The sequence below is a fragment of the Salvelinus namaycush genome, chromosome 1 (genome assembly GCF_016432855.1).
Source record: "Salvelinus namaycush isolate Seneca chromosome 1, SaNama_1.0, whole genome shotgun sequence".
Classification (NCBI taxonomy): Eukaryota; Metazoa; Chordata; class Actinopteri; order Salmoniformes; family Salmonidae; genus Salvelinus; species Salvelinus namaycush.
The window spans coordinates 33,327,072-33,348,306 of NC_052307.1; the positions used below are offsets into that span (position 1 = coordinate 33,327,072).

Here is a 21,235-nt window from a genome sequence, read left to right on the forward strand (position 1 = left end):
CTGTTGAACGACCCGCGAGAGGTAATACAAATATAAAAACCTCGGAGGCCGTTAACCAAACAAAAAAGACATCTGCAGTAAAGGAACAGTAGTTCACAGTGGGAGGCTACAATCAAGTCTGAGGAGCTGGAAGTGCCATAGGACCCCAGTCCAGATATCACCCCCACACCACCCATAGTAGTGGAATCACCCCCACACCACCCATAGTAGTGGAATCACCCCCACACCACCCATAGTAGTGGAATCACCCCCACACCACCCATAGTAGTGGAATCACCCCCACACCACCCATAGTAGTGGAATCACCCCCACACCACCCATAGTAGTGGAATCAGCCCCACACCACCCATAGTAGTGGAATCAGCCCCACACCACCCATAGTAGTGGAATCAGCCCCACACCACCCATAGTAGTGGAATCAGCCCCACACCACCCATAGTAGTGGAATCAGCCCCACACCACCCATAGTAGTGGAATCAGCCCCACACCACCCATAGTAGTGGAATCAGCCCCACACCACCCAGCGCAGTGGAATCACCCACACACCACCCAGCGCAGTGGAATCAACCCCACACCACCCAGCGCAGTGGAATCACCCCCACACCACCCAGCGCAGTGGAATCACCCCCACACCACCCAGCGCAGTGGAATCATCCCCACACCACCCAGCGCAGTGTGTGTGTGTGTGTGTGCGTGTATTGAGCAGGGGAGAGTGCATAGATATGGATTTAGGTTGCTGCTCACTACTGACAGACACTGTGAGATGGTTTCCTCCAGTCAGATATAGATAGAGCCTCCCGGGTGGCGCAGTGGTCTAGCTGCGCCACCAGAGTCTCTGGGTTCACGCCCAGGCTCTGTCGCAGCCGGCCGCAACCGGGAGGGCCGTGGGGCGACGCACAATTGGCATAGCGTCGTCCGGGTTAGGGAGGGTTTGGCCGGTAGGGATATCCTTGTCTCAGTATGTAAAAATGTAATAAAATGTATGCACTCTACTGTAAGTCGCTCTGGATAAGAGCGTCTGCTAAATTACTAAAATGTAAATGTAAATAGACAGATGGAGGAGAGAGAGACTGAGGTAGAGAGAAGTGGGCATAGAGAGAGACCGAGGGAGATTAGCAGTGTAAATCAGGCATGGCTGACTCTGAGAGGCCAGAGACATGATGACAGCTCTCATAGGTGGAGCTCCACATCCCTCAATCACAGCCATCTCTAACCCCAGCCCCATCTCAACCTCCCGACCCTGGCCCAGTCCCCGAATGCCAAGCATCCCCGGGTCACCAACACATACCTGCATAGACTCTCCTGTGCTGACCTGGGTTCAAATACTATTTGAAATAATTTCCCATACTTTAGGTGTGATAGGGTGAGCTTGTTTGTGGAAAATTTTACTGACACCAATAGAGAAGTCCCAAAAGTGCATATCACACCCGACTGGCACTTCAGGCAGGCTTAAGCAAACGCTCAAAGTATTTCAAATAGTATTTGAACCCAGGTCTGCTCCTGTGTACCAAGAATTCTAGTGAGGCCTACATCTATCAGCCCGACAGGGAGCATAGGTCAGGTCATTACAGACTGATGTCTAATCTAGGCTGGAGGTGATGGACTGATGGATGGATGACTTGGATCCCTTCTTTCACAGTTCCTCTGAGGCGTGGCCCAGCTGCCCGGTGTCAAGAAATATTCTCTTTTAGTGATTTTTTAAAATGTTTTAAAGGGCAGGTACAGGTGTAGCTCTTACCTGTCCATCTCCTTTCCTGTCTCTTGAGACGGGGCCCCTGACACTGACACCCACAGTGTTATTCAGACCTGGGTGGGGTGTCAGAAATACCTGCCAGAATTCTGGAATGGAACGTACACGATCTGCTCGAGTGAGACTGTGATGATGGGACGTTACAATAGATCAGCGTGGAACTTTGCGCTCCGTGCCAAGAACTGGTCCTCCTAAACTATCTGTGCCGAGGAGCAAAGCAGACGCTCCTTTTGAACGTCCGTCTTATCTGTCCGCATCGCCAAGAGCAGGATCTCAACGTATGAATTTTCATTGGACCAGACCCTGTAATCTGGGGAAAGGAATGGCTTTTTGGGAAGGCCCAGCTGTGGAACTGAGCAGAGCAGGAGGTAGCCTAGTCGTGACTTACTGCTGAGATTACTGGCATTTAGACAGCAGGCCTGGTGTGTGTGTGTGTGTGTGTAACCAAGCCAGGAAAGAATGCTCAAACAGAAAAATTAATGAGTCCCAAAGACTTATTTTCATGATTTAGAGAATTTGATTGTGAGGGATGAGAGGGGGGAGTTAAGGAACGAAGGCCTAGTAGAATCCCAGGACAAATCTAATGGACTTTATTCATGACTGAGGTGGGGCTAATGACACTGCTAGTGGATGACTACACTCACTGGAGGAAGTGCCTGATGTAGGAGGGAGGTGTGAGACAGGACCATCTAGACTACAGAAGGTTCTAGAGGACAGCCCTGCAGCCATTTTCTCAGCATCATGTCTCAGATTGGAGAAAGTATAGAGAGAATAATTAGGCTTACAACCTAACAATGGATGGACAATTACTTACTGTTTTTTCAATGGCTTACAACTGACCCCTTCATTAAATAAATACATTTTCCTGACACAATCTATGGGAAGCAAAACAAACAAAAATAGACAGTTGAACCTATCATTATCAAGGTCTGTAATGACAACCAGATGGAGAGGGGTTCGGGCATACCAACTTCTTGAGGTAATAATGGGATTCCAAATGATCCCTCTTTCACCCCACCCACCCACCCAGCCAGCCAGCCCCACTTTGTTGGATAGTAGGTCTCTTACATGGGCTGGTCTAGTTCGGCTGACAATACGTTCCTTACTATTAGCTTGTTCTAAGTCTAGTAAGAACCCGTATTAATCCTACAAATTATTCTAGGTTTTTGTACTGGTTCGTTGGTTGTTTTTTGATCAATGACATTCCTCTGTAGTCTTTCTCCTGTTGCATTCCACTCTATCCACTACGCTCGGGACTGGGAGTACCTGGCTTACGTCTTCCACAGGCAGCGCTGTACTCCTCTGATTTTCCCATCCGGAACAGGAGCACGCAGACAAATTCTTGGCCCGTCACCTCCTGCACGAGACAATTAATCTGCAAGGACACAGTTTATGAAGTCAAATTTTACGCTGTCCAGATTCATTCCTGCTTCCATGGCTAGATGTGGATGTCCCATGCAAACGCACCAGCGTTACGCTGCGTAGTCTTTACGAAGAACTGGGTAGAGCACGTGCGTTCCTCCACTCGGGAATGTCAGCGGTGCGTATGGCCCATTGATGGGGATCTAGGCGACATCCGTTAGAATGTGTCACAATGTTTCCCCCCTTTACTGAGATGAATTCAGTCTCCGGGGACATTGTTGATCAGAGAATGGGAGCGGATGGTGATCTGAAGCAGGCAGACGTTACAACTGTGTGTTTCTCGGTCTCTTCTCCTGTCGACCAGTCCTTTCAATGCACATGTAATTCATCAGAGGTGTTTAAAGAAACACAGTTCTGCAAACGAGGATTTCAACGAGATGGTCTATCTCTCTTTCTTTATTTACTCCTCTCTCTCTCTCTCTCTCTCTCTCTCTCTCTCTCTGTCTCGCTGCCGCTCTCGCTCGTAAAGAAGTGACAAAAGGTATCTCAGCCCCATTTGCTCTTGCTATTGAAAACCTCCCAGCCTCTAACTCCAAACCAAATAGTTGAATTGTGAGGGATTTGCTCTCCACTACTCGTGTCGTAATGTTTTATGCCCGATGATTGAGTCCCTGGAGTTTCTTGGCCAGGTTCAACAACAATCCAGGCCTCCACTTGGACCTCAATCATCAGATCAGCTGATAATCTCTCTCTCTCTCCTCTTTCTCCCTCTCTCCTCTTTCTCCCTCTCTCTCTCTCCTCTTTCTCCCTCTCTGTGTTATTGGGCACACTTCCCCAGACGGGAATGATTAAGTAGCTTGGTGAACTAATTGGTGTTTGATAATTATTTTTCCTCTCTCGGTTGGTTGCGCAATTCTGCTGAGTCGTTTTAGATCATGTGTGAGAAGAATGCAACAAAATTATTTCCTCAATTACTGTGCCGAGAAGGCTATTTTTAAATCTCCATGAGTTTCTGTTTTGCGTGAACGTCTTGCGTATGTTACTTAGCAACTGAAAAGCCCTGACCCATTAACAGCCTACAATGTTATACCCACATTGGAGTGCGTTGCTGTGCTTTTCTTTTGTTGAACACTGTGTGTGTGTGTGTGTGTGTGTGTGTGTGTGTGTGTGTGTGTGTGTGTGTGTGAATGAGGCTCTCTGAGAACAGTCTATGTATGGATTCTTATTCTCTTCCTTCCTTGCTCTCTCTGTGGTCTTTGCTGTTCAATCCTCAGCTCCAGGAACCCGTAGCCCTTGTGAATCCTGGGATCTCCCAGCTGTGCATCCGGGGGGACCGTAAGATCGTGGCGTCGGCCGGCTGGGACCACCGTGTCCGTGTGTTTGGCTGGAAAAAGCTCCGGCCCCTGGCTGTCCTCCAGCACCACACAGACATAGTGCTGAGCCTGGCCTTCTCAGACCACCAGGACCCCAGGAACAGGATGCTGGCCGCGGGCTCCAAAGACCAGCGCATCAGCCTCTGGTCCATATACAACCAGGGCAGCTCGGACACTGGGTGAGCTACTGGGCCCTGTTGGTATGTTATGGATGTGACCATGAATGTGTGTATCTCACTCCACATAGGGAGTCTTCTCGCCAGTGATTATACCAACTCTTTTACACTCCTTTTACTATCCCTGGACTGTATCTGAATGTACTGACTAGAGCTGGACTATGTGAACTACTGGGCAGGAACTTCTGTCTCAGACTGTGAAGACATTTCCGACAGCCAAGATGGATCAGGTCAGGATGAGATGTCTTTGTGCTTCCAAACAAAAGCTGTCAAGACAGCTGGTTAGTTCTGCTAACAATTCACTGAGACTTAATTTGAACACATTATTTTTGGTCAAAACCAACTGTTTTATTGTGTTTGCTTATCTGGTAGGAGATTTGCCTGAGCGGACTTGAATTTGAGGTATAAGTCGCGCCTGAGTGACTGTGTAATCCTGTGTTGTTGATCTAGTTTAACATTGCCCTCTGCTCTGACCTATACTGCATCAGTCAAACAGGGTTAACCACAGAACTGGGACAGAAGAGACAAAGCTGTTTGTTAAGGAGGGCCACTAAACAATGTTCCCTCAACTAAGAGAGGCTGTCTGTACGGATTTGGACTAAAGAGGTTACTTGTATTTTCAGTTTGGTCTTGAATGTATTTCTGTTTGTCATTGTGAGTACAATATGTTGCCCCTGTGCATTGTGGGAAATCATGTGTCAAATTCAAAACTTTGATTGGATACATTTAAGCTTTGTGAATTACACCCCAGGTACACCAAATGTAAATAGTATATACTGTGCTTTGTTACTTTTTTATTTCCTGGCAATAAATACGTTTTTCTGTACATCCACCAAGCATCAACAGTTGTATAACTGCAACCTAGAATCTAAATGAGTCTTCCTTGGTCAGGGTAGTTGAGAAGCCGTCCGCCATACTTGTTGTCAAACTACCAGAGAAAACAGAAGTAATGTTTGTCTACTGGGTGTAAATGGTGTCTCTAATAATATCCCAGTGAGTCAATGAGCAGCATGGGATCCCATGTGTTACAGGGCTGCGCTGCCTACACCGCTATAAACTTCAAACAGACGTTCACACAGACATTTTGCTTCATAAAGCCCCAGTCTCCTGGGATGACCTAGACCGGAGTAGCTCGTCAGACTACAGGAAAAGGCCAGAGAAATCAAAGACTCCTGACGTTCCTAACAGCAGTGAGATATTCCTCCTTCCCAAGTAAGAGGAAAGAGCAAGCCGTTCATTACATGAACTAACTCCCCTGGCGCGTGCTCCGTCCTTGTCTTCCCTCCGCTCAGACTTCTCGCCGTACCTTTGTCCGTGACCTCTGCCGCGACTTCTTCAATCTCTAATTGCTTCCTACTTCTCCTGTAGACTTTGAACAAACAACAGAAGTGGCGTGGGCCGGCTTCCGTCCGTTCTCTGATAAATCAGATGCTGCTTCATTGCTGCAGATGTGTGCTGAATGGAGGGAGGACGGGGGAGGGGGGGGGGGCGTCGTAAATCGGCTCATAATGGATCATTTAGGAAGTCAATAAATGAAGAGACGAGAGGACCCCACAACAGGGCCGGACGCACAATAGAACCCGTGCCTCAGTCAGTTATCACCTAGCGTGTCTACCATGGCCTTGGAGGTCAAGGGTCAGCGGCCCATTGTGATTTTGAATATTTTCTTTCAGTAGAGTATTTAGCTTAGCCTAGGCCTCTTCTGCTATGCTATTACAGCACAGGTTTTAATAGACCTTGGTGTATTAATGGTGGGTTGGATTACTGGGTGATGACGTGAGACGAACTGAGCATGAATGTTTATAGAATAGAAATGAATAGGAATATGATTGTAAGAAAATAGTTTTCTGCTTGAGAGCAGGTAAAATGCCATGCTTTGTAGGCAGAGTCATCTTTGTTTGTCATCTGCACACTAATATGAATGCATCACGGTTGTTTCTCTCTCTAGTGATCTTTTTTATATTCGGCATAAAATGTCCGTCCGCGTTGGCAAATGGAACAAACTGTAGTACCTTCACTCGCTGAAAAGCTTTGGGAAAATGTGAAACACTTGCTCTGCTCTCTCTGCAGAACTTTTAGGTAAACGACTCCAGTAGGTCTACCTCGGCTTGTTTTTAATATCTGTCCACAGATATGCCAAGCTGCGGCAGGAGAAATGTACACAAAGGTGAAACAAACTGAGCACAGCTCTGATAGGCTTGTCACAACAGATGGGCCAGATGCAGATGAGTGTCAAATGATGCCTCTGGTTGCATTATCATTCATTCTCCTGAGTCTGTCCTCATATGGCAAGCATGTGGCATCCTATCTTCTTTGGAGCTGAAGACATCTGTGTGCATAGCTAGGCTGTACAGAAATACCAAATATTTCACTCAAGTCTTATTTTTCTGTCTGATTGGAGTATGTTTTTCCACAGGCTCAGCCTGAGACATGCCCACTCACCTTTTAAAGCATTGGGTTAGTAGTGGGGAAACACCGGAATTCATGTCAGTGTTTAGGCCTACCTGAGCTGAATGTGCAGCGAAAATGAACAGTCATGGCCTTATGTCTAAAATGTAGCCTATGTATCAAAGATCATTGTGAACCATTATTATGGTGAATATACACTGAACAAAAATATAAACGCAACATGTAAAGTGTTGGTCCCATGTTTCATTAAGTGAAAAATAAAATCCCCCAAATTGTCCATACGCTCAAATAGCTAATTTCTCTCAAATTTGGTGCACCCATTTGTTTATATCCCTGTTAGTGAACGTTTTTCCTTTGCCAAGAAAATCCATCCACCTGACAGATGTGGCATATCAAGAAGCTGGTAAAACAGCATGATCATTTCACAGGTGCACCTTGTGCTGGGGACAATAAACGGCCACTCTCTAAAATGTGCGGTTTTGTCACACAACAATGCCACAGATGTCTTGAGAAAGTGTGGCATGCTGACTGCAGGAATGTCCATCATAGCTGTTGCCCTAGAATTGAATGTTAATTTCTCTACCATAAGCCGCCTTCAGCGTTGTTTAAGATAATTTGGCATTATGTCCAACCGGCCTCACAACCGCAGACCATGTCTATGGCGTCGTGTGGGCGAGCAGTTTGCTATGAACACAATTGCATTTTATCAATGTAAATTTAGGCCCATTGTCGTGTCATTCTTCTGCCGCCATTACTTCGTGTTTCAGCATGATAACGCATGGCCCCGTGTCGCAAGGATCTGTACACAATTCCTGGAAGCTGAAAATGTCCCAGTTCTTCCATGACCTGCATACTCAGCAGACATGTCACCCATTGAGCATATTTGGGATGCTCTGGATCGACGTGTACAACCGCAAGTTCCAGTTCCAGGAGATGTGTCATGCTGCATGAGGCAAATAGTGGTCACACCAGATACTGACTGGTTTTCTGATCCACGCCTCAACCTTTTTTTTTAAGGTATCTGTTATCAACGGATGTATATCTGTATTCCCAGTCATGTGAAATCCATAGATTAGGGCTTAATTTATGTATTTTAATTGACTGATTTCCTTATATGAGCTGTAACTCAGTAAAATCTTTGAAATTGTCGCATGTTGGTTTATATTTTTGTTCAAAAATAGTTTTAGTTGTAGCAGTTTAACTTTTTTTTTGTTGTTGCAAGGAGCAGCATCCAGACCCTAAAATTAAGAAAAAAATAAGTTTTAGATGTGTTTTTAATTCCACTTGTCCCACGGTTTGAGAGCAGGTATAGGCTACTTTATCTAGGGTGGTATGTTTACAGGGCATTTTATATGACATAAATATACATAGAAATTTCATTCATAGCAATTATCAATGATATTTAGGAGTTATGCTACTTTTGAGCCGTAATGTAGGCTATAGCATACCCCGTAATACAATCTGTCATGCGTAAATGTCCAGTTTGGATTTAGTTGACGGTGATAAGTTTATGGGACTCAGAACTCACAAATATATTTTTTCACTCTAATGATATAAACTACTGCGCATCGTCCATCAAATAAATATTCACCTTGCTCTGAGATTATTTTGTTGTCTCCAAGCGGTAATTATCTGTCAGTTATGGCCATGGACTTCTGTCCTCACCTGGCGGCCCTCAGCGAGCGGACAGTCGGAGAGTGGCGCAGGTTCGGGACCACTGGCCCAACATCAAGGCGAAGCACTGCGAGGATAAACACAGCTGGGTCTACCTAACGGAAGAGTCCTCGACCAAACGGAAGAGGCCTGGGTCTCGGTGTCCTTGCCTTCCTGATGGGTCACTTCTCATTACGCCCAGCCGAAGTTCAGCTCACGCGAAGGGAGCCTCAATTCTCCAGACTGACGCTTCCTGTCCAGGTCACACAGGAACCAGGAATATTGTGAATGTGAAGGAAAATGTGTTTACGTATTTAGCAACTACAAAATTGTTAGTAATATTGTTTAGAAATTAGCGTAAGACGGTATAATATTGTAGAACCAGTCCATATCGAATCAGTGCATGATGGTAGGCCTATAAAGGTAAACTTTCGTGAATACTTTCTTTGCTTCCAAATGTATCATATAATCACACTTTTATCCTGGATTTCATGCAAATGTAAATGTTAGAATTGTTTATACATTAGGCTTGCATTATTTTAGTTATTGAATAACTATTGTTTAAATGTGCCAATTTTGTACGAATGTAGTGTCAGGAATAACTTTCAATCGAAACAAGTATTGTTTTTCCAAGGCTAATTTGATCATCAAATTTATCGGCGTGTGTTTCAATTTCAATATTCATTTTGTTCCAACTTGGAAATATGTAGCCTAGTCTTAATTAACCTACAGTAAAATGATTGTCTTTTGAAAAAACGATTTCCCTCAAACGAGAGCAGCTCTTATTCCATGATATTCCTGAATTGCACGTGTTCAGGTCCCTGTTGGTGTTAGTACCCTAAACAGAATGTATACGATCAATTAGTTGACGGTCAAATGAGTGGACAAATTATTTAAGCTTCGATTCCTTCACAAGTCATTGACAGGCAGAGGTCAACCTGCGCATGGGCGTCCTTTTCACCTACCTTGGACCCTTCCGCAGCTGCATGCGCTTGAAGAGAAGATGCATACTTGAAATGAATCATGACGTCTCCTATTGTCATGATAGTCCCAGATCCCCGAACAGCATGTTATTTTAGCACAAATTATCCTTGAGAACAAAGCATCCCTTTATAGGACCGATTTCTAATAGAGACAGCACTGCACGGAATAGGAATGTGTGTTTTTGGCTAGTGATCCTTTTTAAGCAAAAAATATAGCACTACTGTGGCATTTCATGTGAGGAATAGATCCTTTAAAGGTCCAACGCAGCCGTTTTTTAAAATCGATATCAAATCATTTCTGGATAACAATTAAGTAGATTTACTGCGATTTTCCCCCCCCCCAATGTAAATGGTTAAAAAGAAACAAAAATAGCTTCATAACAAAGAGCAATTTCTCAAGCAAGAATTCTGCTAGGACTGTCTGGGAGTGGTCACGTGTTTGACTGCACCGGGCCTTTAAGAGGAAATGTTTCATGTTTTTTTATTGTCTGTGTAGAAGAGACAAAGTGGGTATTTTTCTGGGAAGTCAGATGGTTGGCTGTATGACCTGTTGTTCATGGTTAAAGCTATTCCTGATATTGTAGAGGCTTTTAAGTTAAACAAGTTGAATGTTGATAATACGCTTGAATCCATACTGCACTATTTTGTTTTCTCATTTTAATGTAGCAATTGCACAATTTTATTTATATCCTGGTCTGACCAATTGACAAATCTGGTTGCAAAAATAATTTGTTTTATAGCCTACACTTTTTGTTTAATTTGCCAAGAACATTTTGAAATGTATTTAAAAAATCTAAAAATTGCATATAGTCCTACACATGCTTATTACATTTAAAGCTTTAAAAAAAAGTGATTTTTGTTTCAGAACAAGAAATAAGAAATGTTTGATTTAATAAATTTGGTTTGGATAGAATTCCTGATTGGGTATCAAATTTTGTTGCTGGGTTGCTCAATGGCATGCCTTGTTGATTTTACTGTTTTTTGCCTTTATTTTCACACACACACACACACGCCCGCACTACCCCACACACTTGCACACACAATCCACACACACACTTGCCCGTGCACACAACCCACATATATACATGTGCACACAGAACACACACTTGTGCGTGCCTACACACACACACACAATTAAGGGGCTTGGCCTTTCCATGTGTGTGTTTACCTTTTGGAAGTATGGTCCTATTACTGTGCAACTATGAGTGTGTATGTTTAGCGTGATTCCTCTTCTATGCAACACACCATTTGAATAATTCTGTAGACCCAGGTGTGGATGCTGACCTTTGAACTGTAGCATATCGGTCGGTGTACAACCTAATGTTTAGACAGGTTCCAAGTCCCCTCTCTCTCACACATACACTGAACACCATAATCCAACTGGGTAAATCCAGTTTGAGGAAACAGAATAATGCAATCAATGAGGCAAGGTCTTTCCTGGCCCCATGATAGCGCACAGGCAGGGAGGACTCGTGCTTTATGAATTAAAAGTTAAGAATGTGATGTTTATTTTACAGTTACAGAACAGTCATGCTGCTGCTTTATTTACTTAGAATTGCTGCAAGTCAGTGCCATGGTACAAGCTTCTCAGGATGGTTAAAAAAATCAAATCCATTTTTTTTCTCGAACAAAAAAAACATTTCAAAGGCATTTTAACACCTATCTGATGAGCTCAACATGCAAATATCTTGTATATTTATGGAAGCTTGATTGACTATATAACATATGGCTTTTTTGAAAGCAAAAAAAACAAAGTGCATCCAACACAAAAAAATAATAATTTCCAGTCCGTGATAATGCATCATCCATGTTTTAAGAGAGGGCTCACTGTCTGCTTCGCTCTACCACACAGTAAAAAGGTACCCTCATATAGAGCTATTGCTGTCAACGTTCAGAGGTCAAGACAGACCCCTGCGTGGGCTCAGAAGGCAGTCTGTACTTCCTGCCAAGATATGTTTCCCTAAAATAAATACGGAAGTTTTTGTCTCTCTCTGAGGGGTGGAGGGTATCCAGCAACAGGCGCACCGCGCAATCTCCCGACTCACTTGACATTGCATCAGCCATGAAGACAGAGTTGTGTTGTCCCTCCCCTCCTGTGTGTTTGCTTTTCCACAGCGCTAGCTAGCTAGTAGCGGTGGCCCAGGTGTGTCGGCCATGGGCAGCGGCTGCCAGCTACAGCTATACATTCATTATCTTGGCCCGTAGTCATAGTTAGATGGGGCGCTGGTGGCAGAGTACATGTTAGCTGTGGCTGGGTTCATGTGGTGGTGGTACGTGTGTCCTCTGATGCCGGGTAAAGGGTACGGCGATGGCCGGGTCTTAGCCCCCAGGTAGTGTTCGTAGGATGTGGGGTACTTGTAGGGGTGGTGATGCAGGGTGTCTGGGGCCAGCGGGTGGCCGTCCGGGGTACGCAAGTCGTGGGGAGGGCTGGGCCGGCCGCTGGTGAGGGGGACGGCGTGGAGGCCTCCTGGGATGGGGAGAGCGGGGCTGAGGACGCGTGACATCAGCTGGTGGGCGGGGTCGGCGTGCATTGGCGTACCACTGGGGTCCCGGTCGTAGTCCCGCCTACTGTCCTCTAACGTCAACAACAAACAATAGCAGACAGTCAGAGATCGGCAAAACCTTTATTTAGCTAGGCAAGTCAGTTAAGAACAAATTCGTATTTACAATGACGGCCTACCCCGGCCAAACCCTAACCCGGACGACACTGGGCCAATTGTGCACCGCCCTATGGGACTCCCAATCATGGCCGGTTGTGATACAGCCTGGAATCGAACCAGGGTATGTAGTGATGCCTCTAGCACTGAGATGCAGTGCCTTAGACCGCTGCGCCACTAACACATTAGCCAAGCCAAGAGCAAGCACACCAAAGCATCCTGATCTGTGGTCATACAATGCATTTCTATAATTCTGCAATCTCCATTGTGAAAGTTACATTTACTGTAGGTGATATCTGTTCAATATTTTACATGGATATGAACTTATGAAAGCAAACATTTACTCGTATTTCAGTTATAGTATTGCTAAATTAAGATGAAATGTGTACATTTGTTATAAAAGATCATTCCTGGATTCATTAGGTCTCTCAGTGAAGGTAATGAACTTGTTAATTATATTCCTCATCTGAGAAAGGGAGGGCTACAGACCTTTTTCTGAGCTGTTCTGCTGTGGGGGAGACGACATTGGGTTCCTTGTTCTTGCAAAGGCACTCATAATTGGCATAGAGCCTGGCCTGTGATTCCTGGGCCTGGAGCAGAGAGAATGAATTCAGTTACACTGTCAAATATTTGCTGTGTCAAAAACACCAATAGCTTTATTATGTATTAAGATAGAGGATGCACATTAACAGAACCACAAGACACAAATAATTAAATGTGATTTACTTATGTATGACATTGGCTGTAAATAGACTAGCACATTTCATATTCACTGGGTCCATTAAAACAATTTGATGCAGTTTTGTGAAAATTGATCAAATTGTCACTGATAAATTGAGTAGACCTAAATGGAGTTTAAAGTTTTCTCACCAGTCCTCCGGATCACAGTCCCTGAAGCCCTTTGCAAAAGGATTACTGGCGATTTTCAGCTGCGTGATCTACAACCAAAAGGACAAAGTCAGGTAAACCTCCATGTCAAAGTGGAAAGTCCAACCCAGAACAACACACATTACGTGCGGCTTTTTCAGGCTTTTGGGTTTAGGTTATGATTAGGGTTAAAAACATAACATTCGAACGTGTAATATTCACGAAATACAATGTAGCCTACGCCTACTCAACACGAAAAAAATGAGCGGAATGTGTATCTGCCTATGGCGTGATATAGGCTTAACTAGTGATGGTCAAAGCGTTTACCGTTACGTTGCCATAAAGAACGATGCTATAGCCGCTCCCCTTTTCCCTTGTATAGAAACATGCCTATTATAACCAAAATGTTAAAGGTATGCAAGGCTACAAATATAAAACGTATTTTTGTAGTAATGGCTAGGCCTATGCCTAGAAAATGACAGTTTAGTCCTAAGAAGTGATTTATTGTGGCCTTGACACTGAATAAAAATGTCAGCTGAACATGTCATTTTTAATAATTGATGAGGCTAATAGTTTTGTACATCCGCGAATGAAGTTATGTGGTCATGAATTTCCGGAATGAGTTGAACAACAAAATGAATGCCCCTTAGTGCGCGTAGAAGACCAGTTGGATACGAAGGGGTCAAACAGATAGAACACATAGCAGGAAAGACAGAGGAAAAACAGAAACTGGACAGCTGTGCAGGGGCATCAGTGACACAGATTTCCAGGCGCAAAAATATCACGTAAAGGAATTATGTTCAGCTATTTGATACAATCAAATATTTTGTAAAAAGTTAACGGGGATCAAGCTGAAGAGGGAAGAATCAGATGTTCCGTAAAATGAATGATCAGGCTTTTTTTTTCACGGTCAGAAAAGCGTTTTTTGGCCTATAGCCTATTTCTTCAATGTGTTTGTCATGTCTTTAATTTAAAGCTTGTCAGCATAATCCATAATCTATTTCACTGGGATATAAATACTATTCTTAGTCATTTTTTTTTATGTGGCCTAAATTGTTCTATGCAATAAAGACATGTTTACTTGCAATGAATGCTGTTAGGTTGTGCCTTGTTCGAAATATGGAATGGTCAAATAATGCATACATGAATAAAATATATATATATTTGCGATCCTTGCGTCAGTTATAGGCTATTCGTTTGCCAATATAATTATTTGTCCTGCAAATTATTAAGTTAATTACTAATCTAATACAAGTTTATAACCTAACAGATTAGGCCCTATTCGTTTTACTTCATTATTATAGAAATACAGGCCAACAGGCTGGCACCACGTTTATCCTGTTGTTTAAGGCCTGCTGATTCATATTTGGCCTCATTCATTTATACCTTTTAAATTGTCCCATTTTTGTAAAAACACTGCCTGTTCACGAAATACAGTGTAAAACCAACAACAATAACAACCATCTATTATCATGTTATAATATGTTACAATGTGTGTTATTATATCTGCATAGCACATAGAGGGCGATATCTTACCCTGTGGTTTTGGTATGCTGTTACCGCCGTGAACCGTGTTTCCTCAAAAACAAAGGTCTTATAATTCTCCTCCGCATACTTCTCGCTGTCTTTGCGTGGGTCCACATAGACGACGTGGAACCTTGGCTGGTATCTGTGCATTGAGTTTAGAATGATCTGCAGGGGGAGAGAGAGGAATAGGTTAGGCCTATTTTACTTAGCTCAATGGACATTTGTCGATTGTGATGTCTCTAAATAGTGTTTTCTTAACCCCATGTTGGCTCGTCAACGCAAGGGTCAGTTAATTAATGAATGAGCATAATTCTTATGGAAGTCCATAGATTTTCCGCACTATAGGCATACCATTTTACGCACAACCAAATGTATCCAATTACGCACGGATTAAAATTATGTAGAATCAAAAAAATGAACTAGACCTATATAATTACCCAGAGCTATCCAACACAAATGGAAAAAAAAATCTTCCGCGGAAACTATTTTGGCGCACAAGACCTACACATGTGCAGGTATAGTTATTTTGAATCATGCTCTCTTTAAAGTCATTTGAAAGCAGATACAATCAGTTCAAATAAATAATTTCAAATAGTATGATTTCATGTGACATGTGGCCTATAGGATATAGGCTATAACATCGTACTCATGGAAACACATGTTATTTAGTAAACCAGGGTCTTCGCTGCAATATACTTACATGTCCATTGTCATCCAGTAAATTGTTAGTGAGTTTTAGTTTATCGAATGAGACTATCTGCTTCATCCACTGTGCGCCCTTGGCTGGAGAGTCGGGGTGGTAGTGAACTCTCCCCGGAGTAGCAGGGTCAGCTTTACCCGCCACCAGCCACGAGGAGCTGTGGAAAGCATACCTATAAAAGGAAGAAGAAAAACGAGCAACATTTTCACCGAGTTTACAGGGGGTGTCAATGGATTGTATTCCTACGTTCTGTTGTCCAATTAAATGTATTGTCTCGGGCCTACTGTGAGTTGGATGCACGTCCACTAGAACTATAGGCCATTGCTCTACACCCACTGCAGCTAATGTTCACTGGCACAAAATATTTCCCAAGAAAAGTGTAGATTTGTATCTTGTTCGTTTGGTAAATAAAACGTACCTGTATCTTTTGTCGTCGACTGGTAAGAAATCCATTAGCAGCATGTAGTCTGCCATAGGATCCATTCCAAATAGTTTCACTTGAAACGTAGGAAACATTCGCCTGACAGAGAAAACACATGGATGTATTAAAATCAGTTTTCTTCGACTTGGCTCTATCATTGTATGGGCTGATCTGCAAGTGTTTGTCACTGGGGTTTACTTGCGATTTTGAGAAATTCCCATCAGGATATAAGCAATATGTTGTGATATGCTTTTTGATAACATATTGGTTTTTACAACAGTCGAAAATATTATTTCACCCGCAGCCACAACCGTATTGTTATGGTTTTTGGGGTTTGTTTTTGCAGTAGGCCTACATGATGTTATGACGCCTTCCTATTCAACAAAAAAGCAGGCCCGGGATTTTAGGCCTATACTGTGTATGACGCGATTTAATGGGTGGATAAACGACGTGTTACATTTTTGGTTAACGCAAATTACGCTTAGCTTTATATAACACTGCACATCCACTTGCATTTCTCTTCTACCCTTTGATGGATTCCAGTCATTTATACGCACGAGGGGCTGTTCTTTTTTCCCGTCTCTTTATTAAATATGCCTACTTTCTCTCTGTCCTGCTCACACTCGCATGAGGGGTGTATCATACCGTAAAACGTTTTATTGTGTGTGGAGTAATCCGCCAAACCAGTGAAAGTGATCCTAAAATCACCGCTCAATTAACGTCAGAGTCTATTCAAGGCTGCAGTTGTGGATAGGTGAGGTTAAAGTAGCTTTTAAAGTACCCTCCCTCGGATCCTGTGTTGCTTAGTATCTCTGGAATGACAGATGCTTTTCTGCTGTCACCCTATAGGTAAACTGAGCCTGCGTAAATGCCATCTCTTATGGAGCTCAAATCCATAAAACACAACTGTAAATATTTAATTTAAAAAACGCAGTTATTAAAAGTTAACTGATAGATATGGCAAGTGGGCCTAGTCATACAGCGAATTAATCAATATGGTTTTTGACTATTACAATTACATCAAATATTGTGTTACTCTGTTGCCTATGAGACAGCATGTACATATAAAGTTATATTAGAGCAAGAAATAGGTTATAAACCTGTCATTTTACTATTATGTGGAATGTTTACAGTAGGAAGTTATTTTTATGCGAAACATCGGCCTATTTCAAAACTTTCCCTAGCTTTTAAAAGCGCTAAATGCTGCATTTCAGGAGGGTATCAAGAGCAAAATGTAACCGTAAAATAACTATAGCACCAAAGGAACCTCGTTATTCATTGCCCGAAAAAAGTCGAATTCTGGACCGTTCTCTATCTGTTTGAACAATCTAATGTAGCATCCCCTAATTCACTGTAGTGAGACTCAGTGGAGTAATGTTTATGTTTGAGTGCCGCTGCTTTGTTGGTTACCGCATATACCCAAGGCCTACTGTGACCCTAATGGTCTTATAACGACCTGTGACATTGGCGCGTAAATCGGGGTTTAGGGTTCCAGAAATAAATGCCTTAGGTATGGTGTTATTACTCAGAATAGGAACGCTCAAGTTCACCGTTTGTGCGGTGGGCTTATGTCAAGGAAAGCACGGCCCATTTAGGGGGGAAACAGAAGGGCATTTACGCGTACAATTCTTCTCTAAAATGCATGCGTAAACTGTTGGATAAATATCGTAATTTTATTCAGTCGGAAATATTGAGCTTTCTCTGCGCAAGCATGTAGGCCGTTTTGAATTTATTTGTGGGGAAATAGCATAGTCTTAATTGTATCTACTACTACAAATAAAAATGCTTACTTTAAGAGAATGCTTAACATACCAATAGGCTAATAGGCATATTTGATTCCGTTCCAATCTGCCTAGAAATTATATCAGGGGTCTGCCTGTCTATTGGCTAGTTATATAATAACACTACAGAATATTCCTTAAATAGTTTATTTGTGAATAGTTTGTCTAGGTAGTATGGTAAAATGTGACGAGCTATTAAAAAAGCATGAGCTGAAAGATATTTTCAGTAGATCGAAAGCCTGTATATTGCTGCGTAATTTCCATTGCAGCATCACACCAACATCAATTTGTAATTGACTATACACACCGACTTTAAATATTATCTCCCAACATATCTCATGATTTACGTTGTATGTGCGAGCTCTCGGGGGATGCATTTGAAATGGGCAACTAAATATTTGTTAATGTATAACATGAGCTCATATCTGGAGGCCCAATGCACCCTAACCCAGTGAAGCCTGCATGTATCATGGTGTAAATGCCACTCACCTTCCAGCCTTGGTAACGATCATCTCTGTTCCCAGCTGATTAAATTCATCCCATAAAGCTTTCATCTCCAACTGAACGTTAATGTTGGCCACCTTAGGGTTCTTTTTCACCAGAGACTTGCTGTTCGGCGTGGAGCTGGAGGACGATGAGGAACAGTTGGAAGTCCCGGTGTCGCTGTGTTGGGCCTGGGCCGGGTTCGACCCCGAGTAGTTGTAGCTGTGTTGAGCGGCCGGGCAGGGCTCAAAGTGGGTTTCATGTTGGCTGTAGGGGTCCCCGGGGGACGGTGAGAGATGGTAACTTCCTGACGTGTTGAGGCTGCTTAGGCTGCTAGTTGTGAAGGCTGCAACATCGCAAAAATGGGACAGCTGCGTCAGCCACGGACTGGATATTGCTGAAATCATTCCAAAAGCTGGATTTTACTATATGCGTTGCACTTGTGGATAGAAATAAAACCCTGAAAAGCAGTTGTAGGCTCGAGTTATTTTCTTCAACGTCAAACTCCCTTTATAAATGTTCGAGTAGTTTTACAATGGTGTGTCTTAGTGTTTTCTGCGTTCATTAATCATCGCTGTTGCATCCGATGCTGTAATAAACCACAGCCTACATCTTACAATGTCTGTTGCAGTTACAGAATTCGATCGCAGCATTTCTCGCAAAACGTCCAAATAGTGAAAAAAAGTTGATTCAGAACTTTGTTTTTTCGGCGACCCTAATTATAATTCCCAACCCTGATCAAAAATGGTTTTGTAGAACTATAACCCCGTGCACACGCAAGTTGTTTTTTTCGAGGGATTGTGTTCAAAAGTATTCCAGACGGCCTCTGCTCTGCTGCCCTACTGCAGTATGATACACTGCAATCCAGACTTCTTCTCTCTTATCTAGGGCCTCCCCTTCACGATAAAACCAGGTCTTATTTCTATTTAGATAAGGAACTGCAGGTAAAGTCCCTTTCCCCCCCTGCCTTGGGACGAGACTGATTGACAGTGAAGTGCGCCCCTTTTTAATGGGCTTTCCGGCACCCATTTACTTTTGGATAAGGGAATCGCCCACATCGTCTTCCCGTAACAATAGACGGGATAGCTGGCACAGTGGAGGGTAAACGTTTTTACAAGGTAAACAAACACTTATTTGCATGCACAAACAAACACATAAGGTTATTTCGAGGTGAATTGTATGTTACATTGTTTTGCCAAATGGAACTGGGATAAGGGACACATGCCAATGTGTTGGATATAGGCCTATCAACTGTTTTTTTACCATTTAATACGAACTGGTGCCCCATGTAGGCTACCCCGGCCACTAACTTCTCGTTCCTTATTTTCAAAATGTGTTATCGTGCTCTTTTCTTCTCTGAAAGTAGTATTTACGAACTCACTGGGATTTGAAATGGAACTGAAATCCCTATTTTGTCAAGATATGTCAGTTCTATGAAGATAGGCTACATTGTGCCTATGATTACTGAGTTTATAAGTTGTGATTCGTTTATTAGTTATAACTTCTTATCGTCATATGCATCAATTCTCCCCGAACTTTCCTATAGCCTACTGGAAGGGACTTTCGGGAATATTTTCATAGAAGCCTACTTTTTTTAAAACATTCTACTCCAGTATCAACATTGCTTTAGTTATTCATTTCATATCTACACTAACGCAAACATGGTTGCTCAATTGTAGGATATTACGGGAACAAGATCACACCTACATGCAACAAGAACCTGAGGTGATCAACAAACAAACTTAACGCAAGCAAATATTTACACGGTTATTGTCAAGACCGCGCTCGTACCTTCCATTTCCCTGGTGACAGTGCTGTAGTGCATTTTCAATGAACTGTAACAGTCGTGCTGGTGTTGCTTGTCCAGGCCAGTGCCGTGTTTGTCAAATGTTGCGTTTCCTGCTTGCTCTGCAGCTGAAATCAGAGAGGCTATACTGAAAGCATTTGCCTTTGGAGAGAGGGGACCGCTGTCGTCCATAGGCGAGAAATGAAGTCGAGAAAAGCCGTCTCTCCTCTGCTTCCTTTATGCTCTATTCCAGAAAGCAGGAGACAAGACACAATGCGCAAGAACATACGCTACAATAGTTATAGTTTTACATTTCGCCTCTAACATTCGTTGGTAGCTTATTCAGGGACCTTTCGGCGAAGTAGGCTATGGGTAACTCCGCTGTTTTCAAAGCCAACTATTCCCACGGAATCTTTCTGAAGATTATAACAACTTTAAAAACTTTTCCCTTGCACGAATTCAATTGATATGCCCAAACACGTCCACTTCTATTAAAACATCGTTCATCCGCAGAGAGCTGTTCCCTTCTTCCCCCATTCGGTGGCTGGGTGATGTCATAAGAGTTCGCTAGTCTGCCTTGAGGAGAAGCTACTGCAGAGAGAGAGAATGTCAAAAGTGAGAGCTCCACGCCTCCCATGCAGGGCTCGAAAAAAAAGTGTGCACGCTTTGACGAAGTTTTATTTGAATAAGACCTTGTCAATCAATGTGCCAAATGTTTTATTAATTTTGCAACAAAAAAAATGAAACGTCATTGCAGATGTCAGGCTTCAAAGTACTGCGATTGTACAGTGAATTATATGTTTAGGTCCTTTGGTTGTGCAAGGATAGCGCGCGTAATTTCCAAATAGTCTACTTTGGACATGTGGGCGTTGTTGTCCCCTGCTGTCTAATGAACTAGCCTATGCATTGTCGTGTTGTTATCCCTACTGTTATAGAGGTAGGAATACTGTATTCATTTCGGGTTATAGTCAGTTAATTCACTCCCACACACTCACTCATGAATTGTACGCATTGCCTAGTTGGTGCAATGTCTGGCCAAACTAATAGGCCTAGATGATCTCACCATCAGACAATTTTAAGCAATATGGATAATATCATTATTATGTGTCCACTAAATGTCTTCTTTTTTTAAATTTTATCTCGCAACGCTTACAGATATACTCAAACGTAGGATAATGTAGTTTGTGGCTGGCCATGGTGGACTGTAAACAAAGTTCAGCGCAAGTGTTAATAAAGTCACGAGGGGCTTGAGCTGCTGTCCTAGGAGCCTGTCTGTAACGCAAGGAGAGCTGCCATCATGCGCGATC

General features: G+C 43.0%; 2 protein-coding genes across 3 annotated transcripts in view; one reads left to right on the top strand and one right to left on the bottom strand.

The window, feature by feature from the left end:
- gnb1l (guanine nucleotide binding protein (G protein), beta polypeptide 1-like) overlaps positions 1-5,493 on the top strand; it is a 29,343-nt gene extending 23,850 nt beyond the window's left edge. Inside the window, exon 8 of the mRNA XM_038983317.1 lies at positions 4,387-5,493. Within this exon, the coding sequence (XP_038839245.1) occupies positions 4,387-4,668 (282 nt within the window). The 3' untranslated portion in view covers positions 4,669-5,493. The remainder of the gene's footprint in view (positions 1-4,386) is intronic.
- A 6,402-nt stretch (positions 5,494-11,895) lies between these two features.
- On the bottom strand, positions 11,896-19,967 carry LOC120054999 (T-box transcription factor TBX1). 2 transcript variants are annotated; one of them, XM_039002828.1, is made up of 8 exons: positions 19,934-19,967; positions 18,149-18,488; positions 15,876-15,977; positions 15,458-15,629; positions 14,767-14,922; positions 13,234-13,301; positions 12,853-12,953; positions 11,896-12,281 (listed from the first exon to the last, which is right to left on the bottom strand). In XM_039002828.1, the coding sequence occupies exons 1-8, from the start codon at positions 19,965-19,967 to the stop codon at positions 11,896-11,898; spliced, it is 1,359 nt and encodes a 452-aa protein (XP_038858756.1). The 2 variants fall into 2 exon arrangements, with proteins under 2 accessions (XP_038858756.1, XP_038858747.1); XM_039002819.1 differs by lacking the exon at positions 19,934-19,967 and having other exon boundaries at positions 18,149-18,549.
- Between the last annotated feature and the right edge of the window lie 1,268 nt (positions 19,968-21,235).

Bases quoted from the DNA above. Each gene is read 5' to 3' on its own strand.
- LOC120054999 (XM_039002819.1), bottom strand. From the start codon at position 18,549: ATGATTTCAGCAATATCCAGTCCGTGGCTGACGCAGCTGTCCCATTTT. The intron at 15,978-18,148 runs GTGAGTGGCATT...TTTCTCTGTCAG, and splicing joins ATCGTTACCAAGGCTGGAAG to GCGAATGTTTCCTACGTTTC. The intron at 14,923-15,457 runs GTAAGTATATTG...CTCCCCCTGCAG, and splicing joins TACTGGATGACAATGGACAT to ATCATTCTAAACTCAATGCA.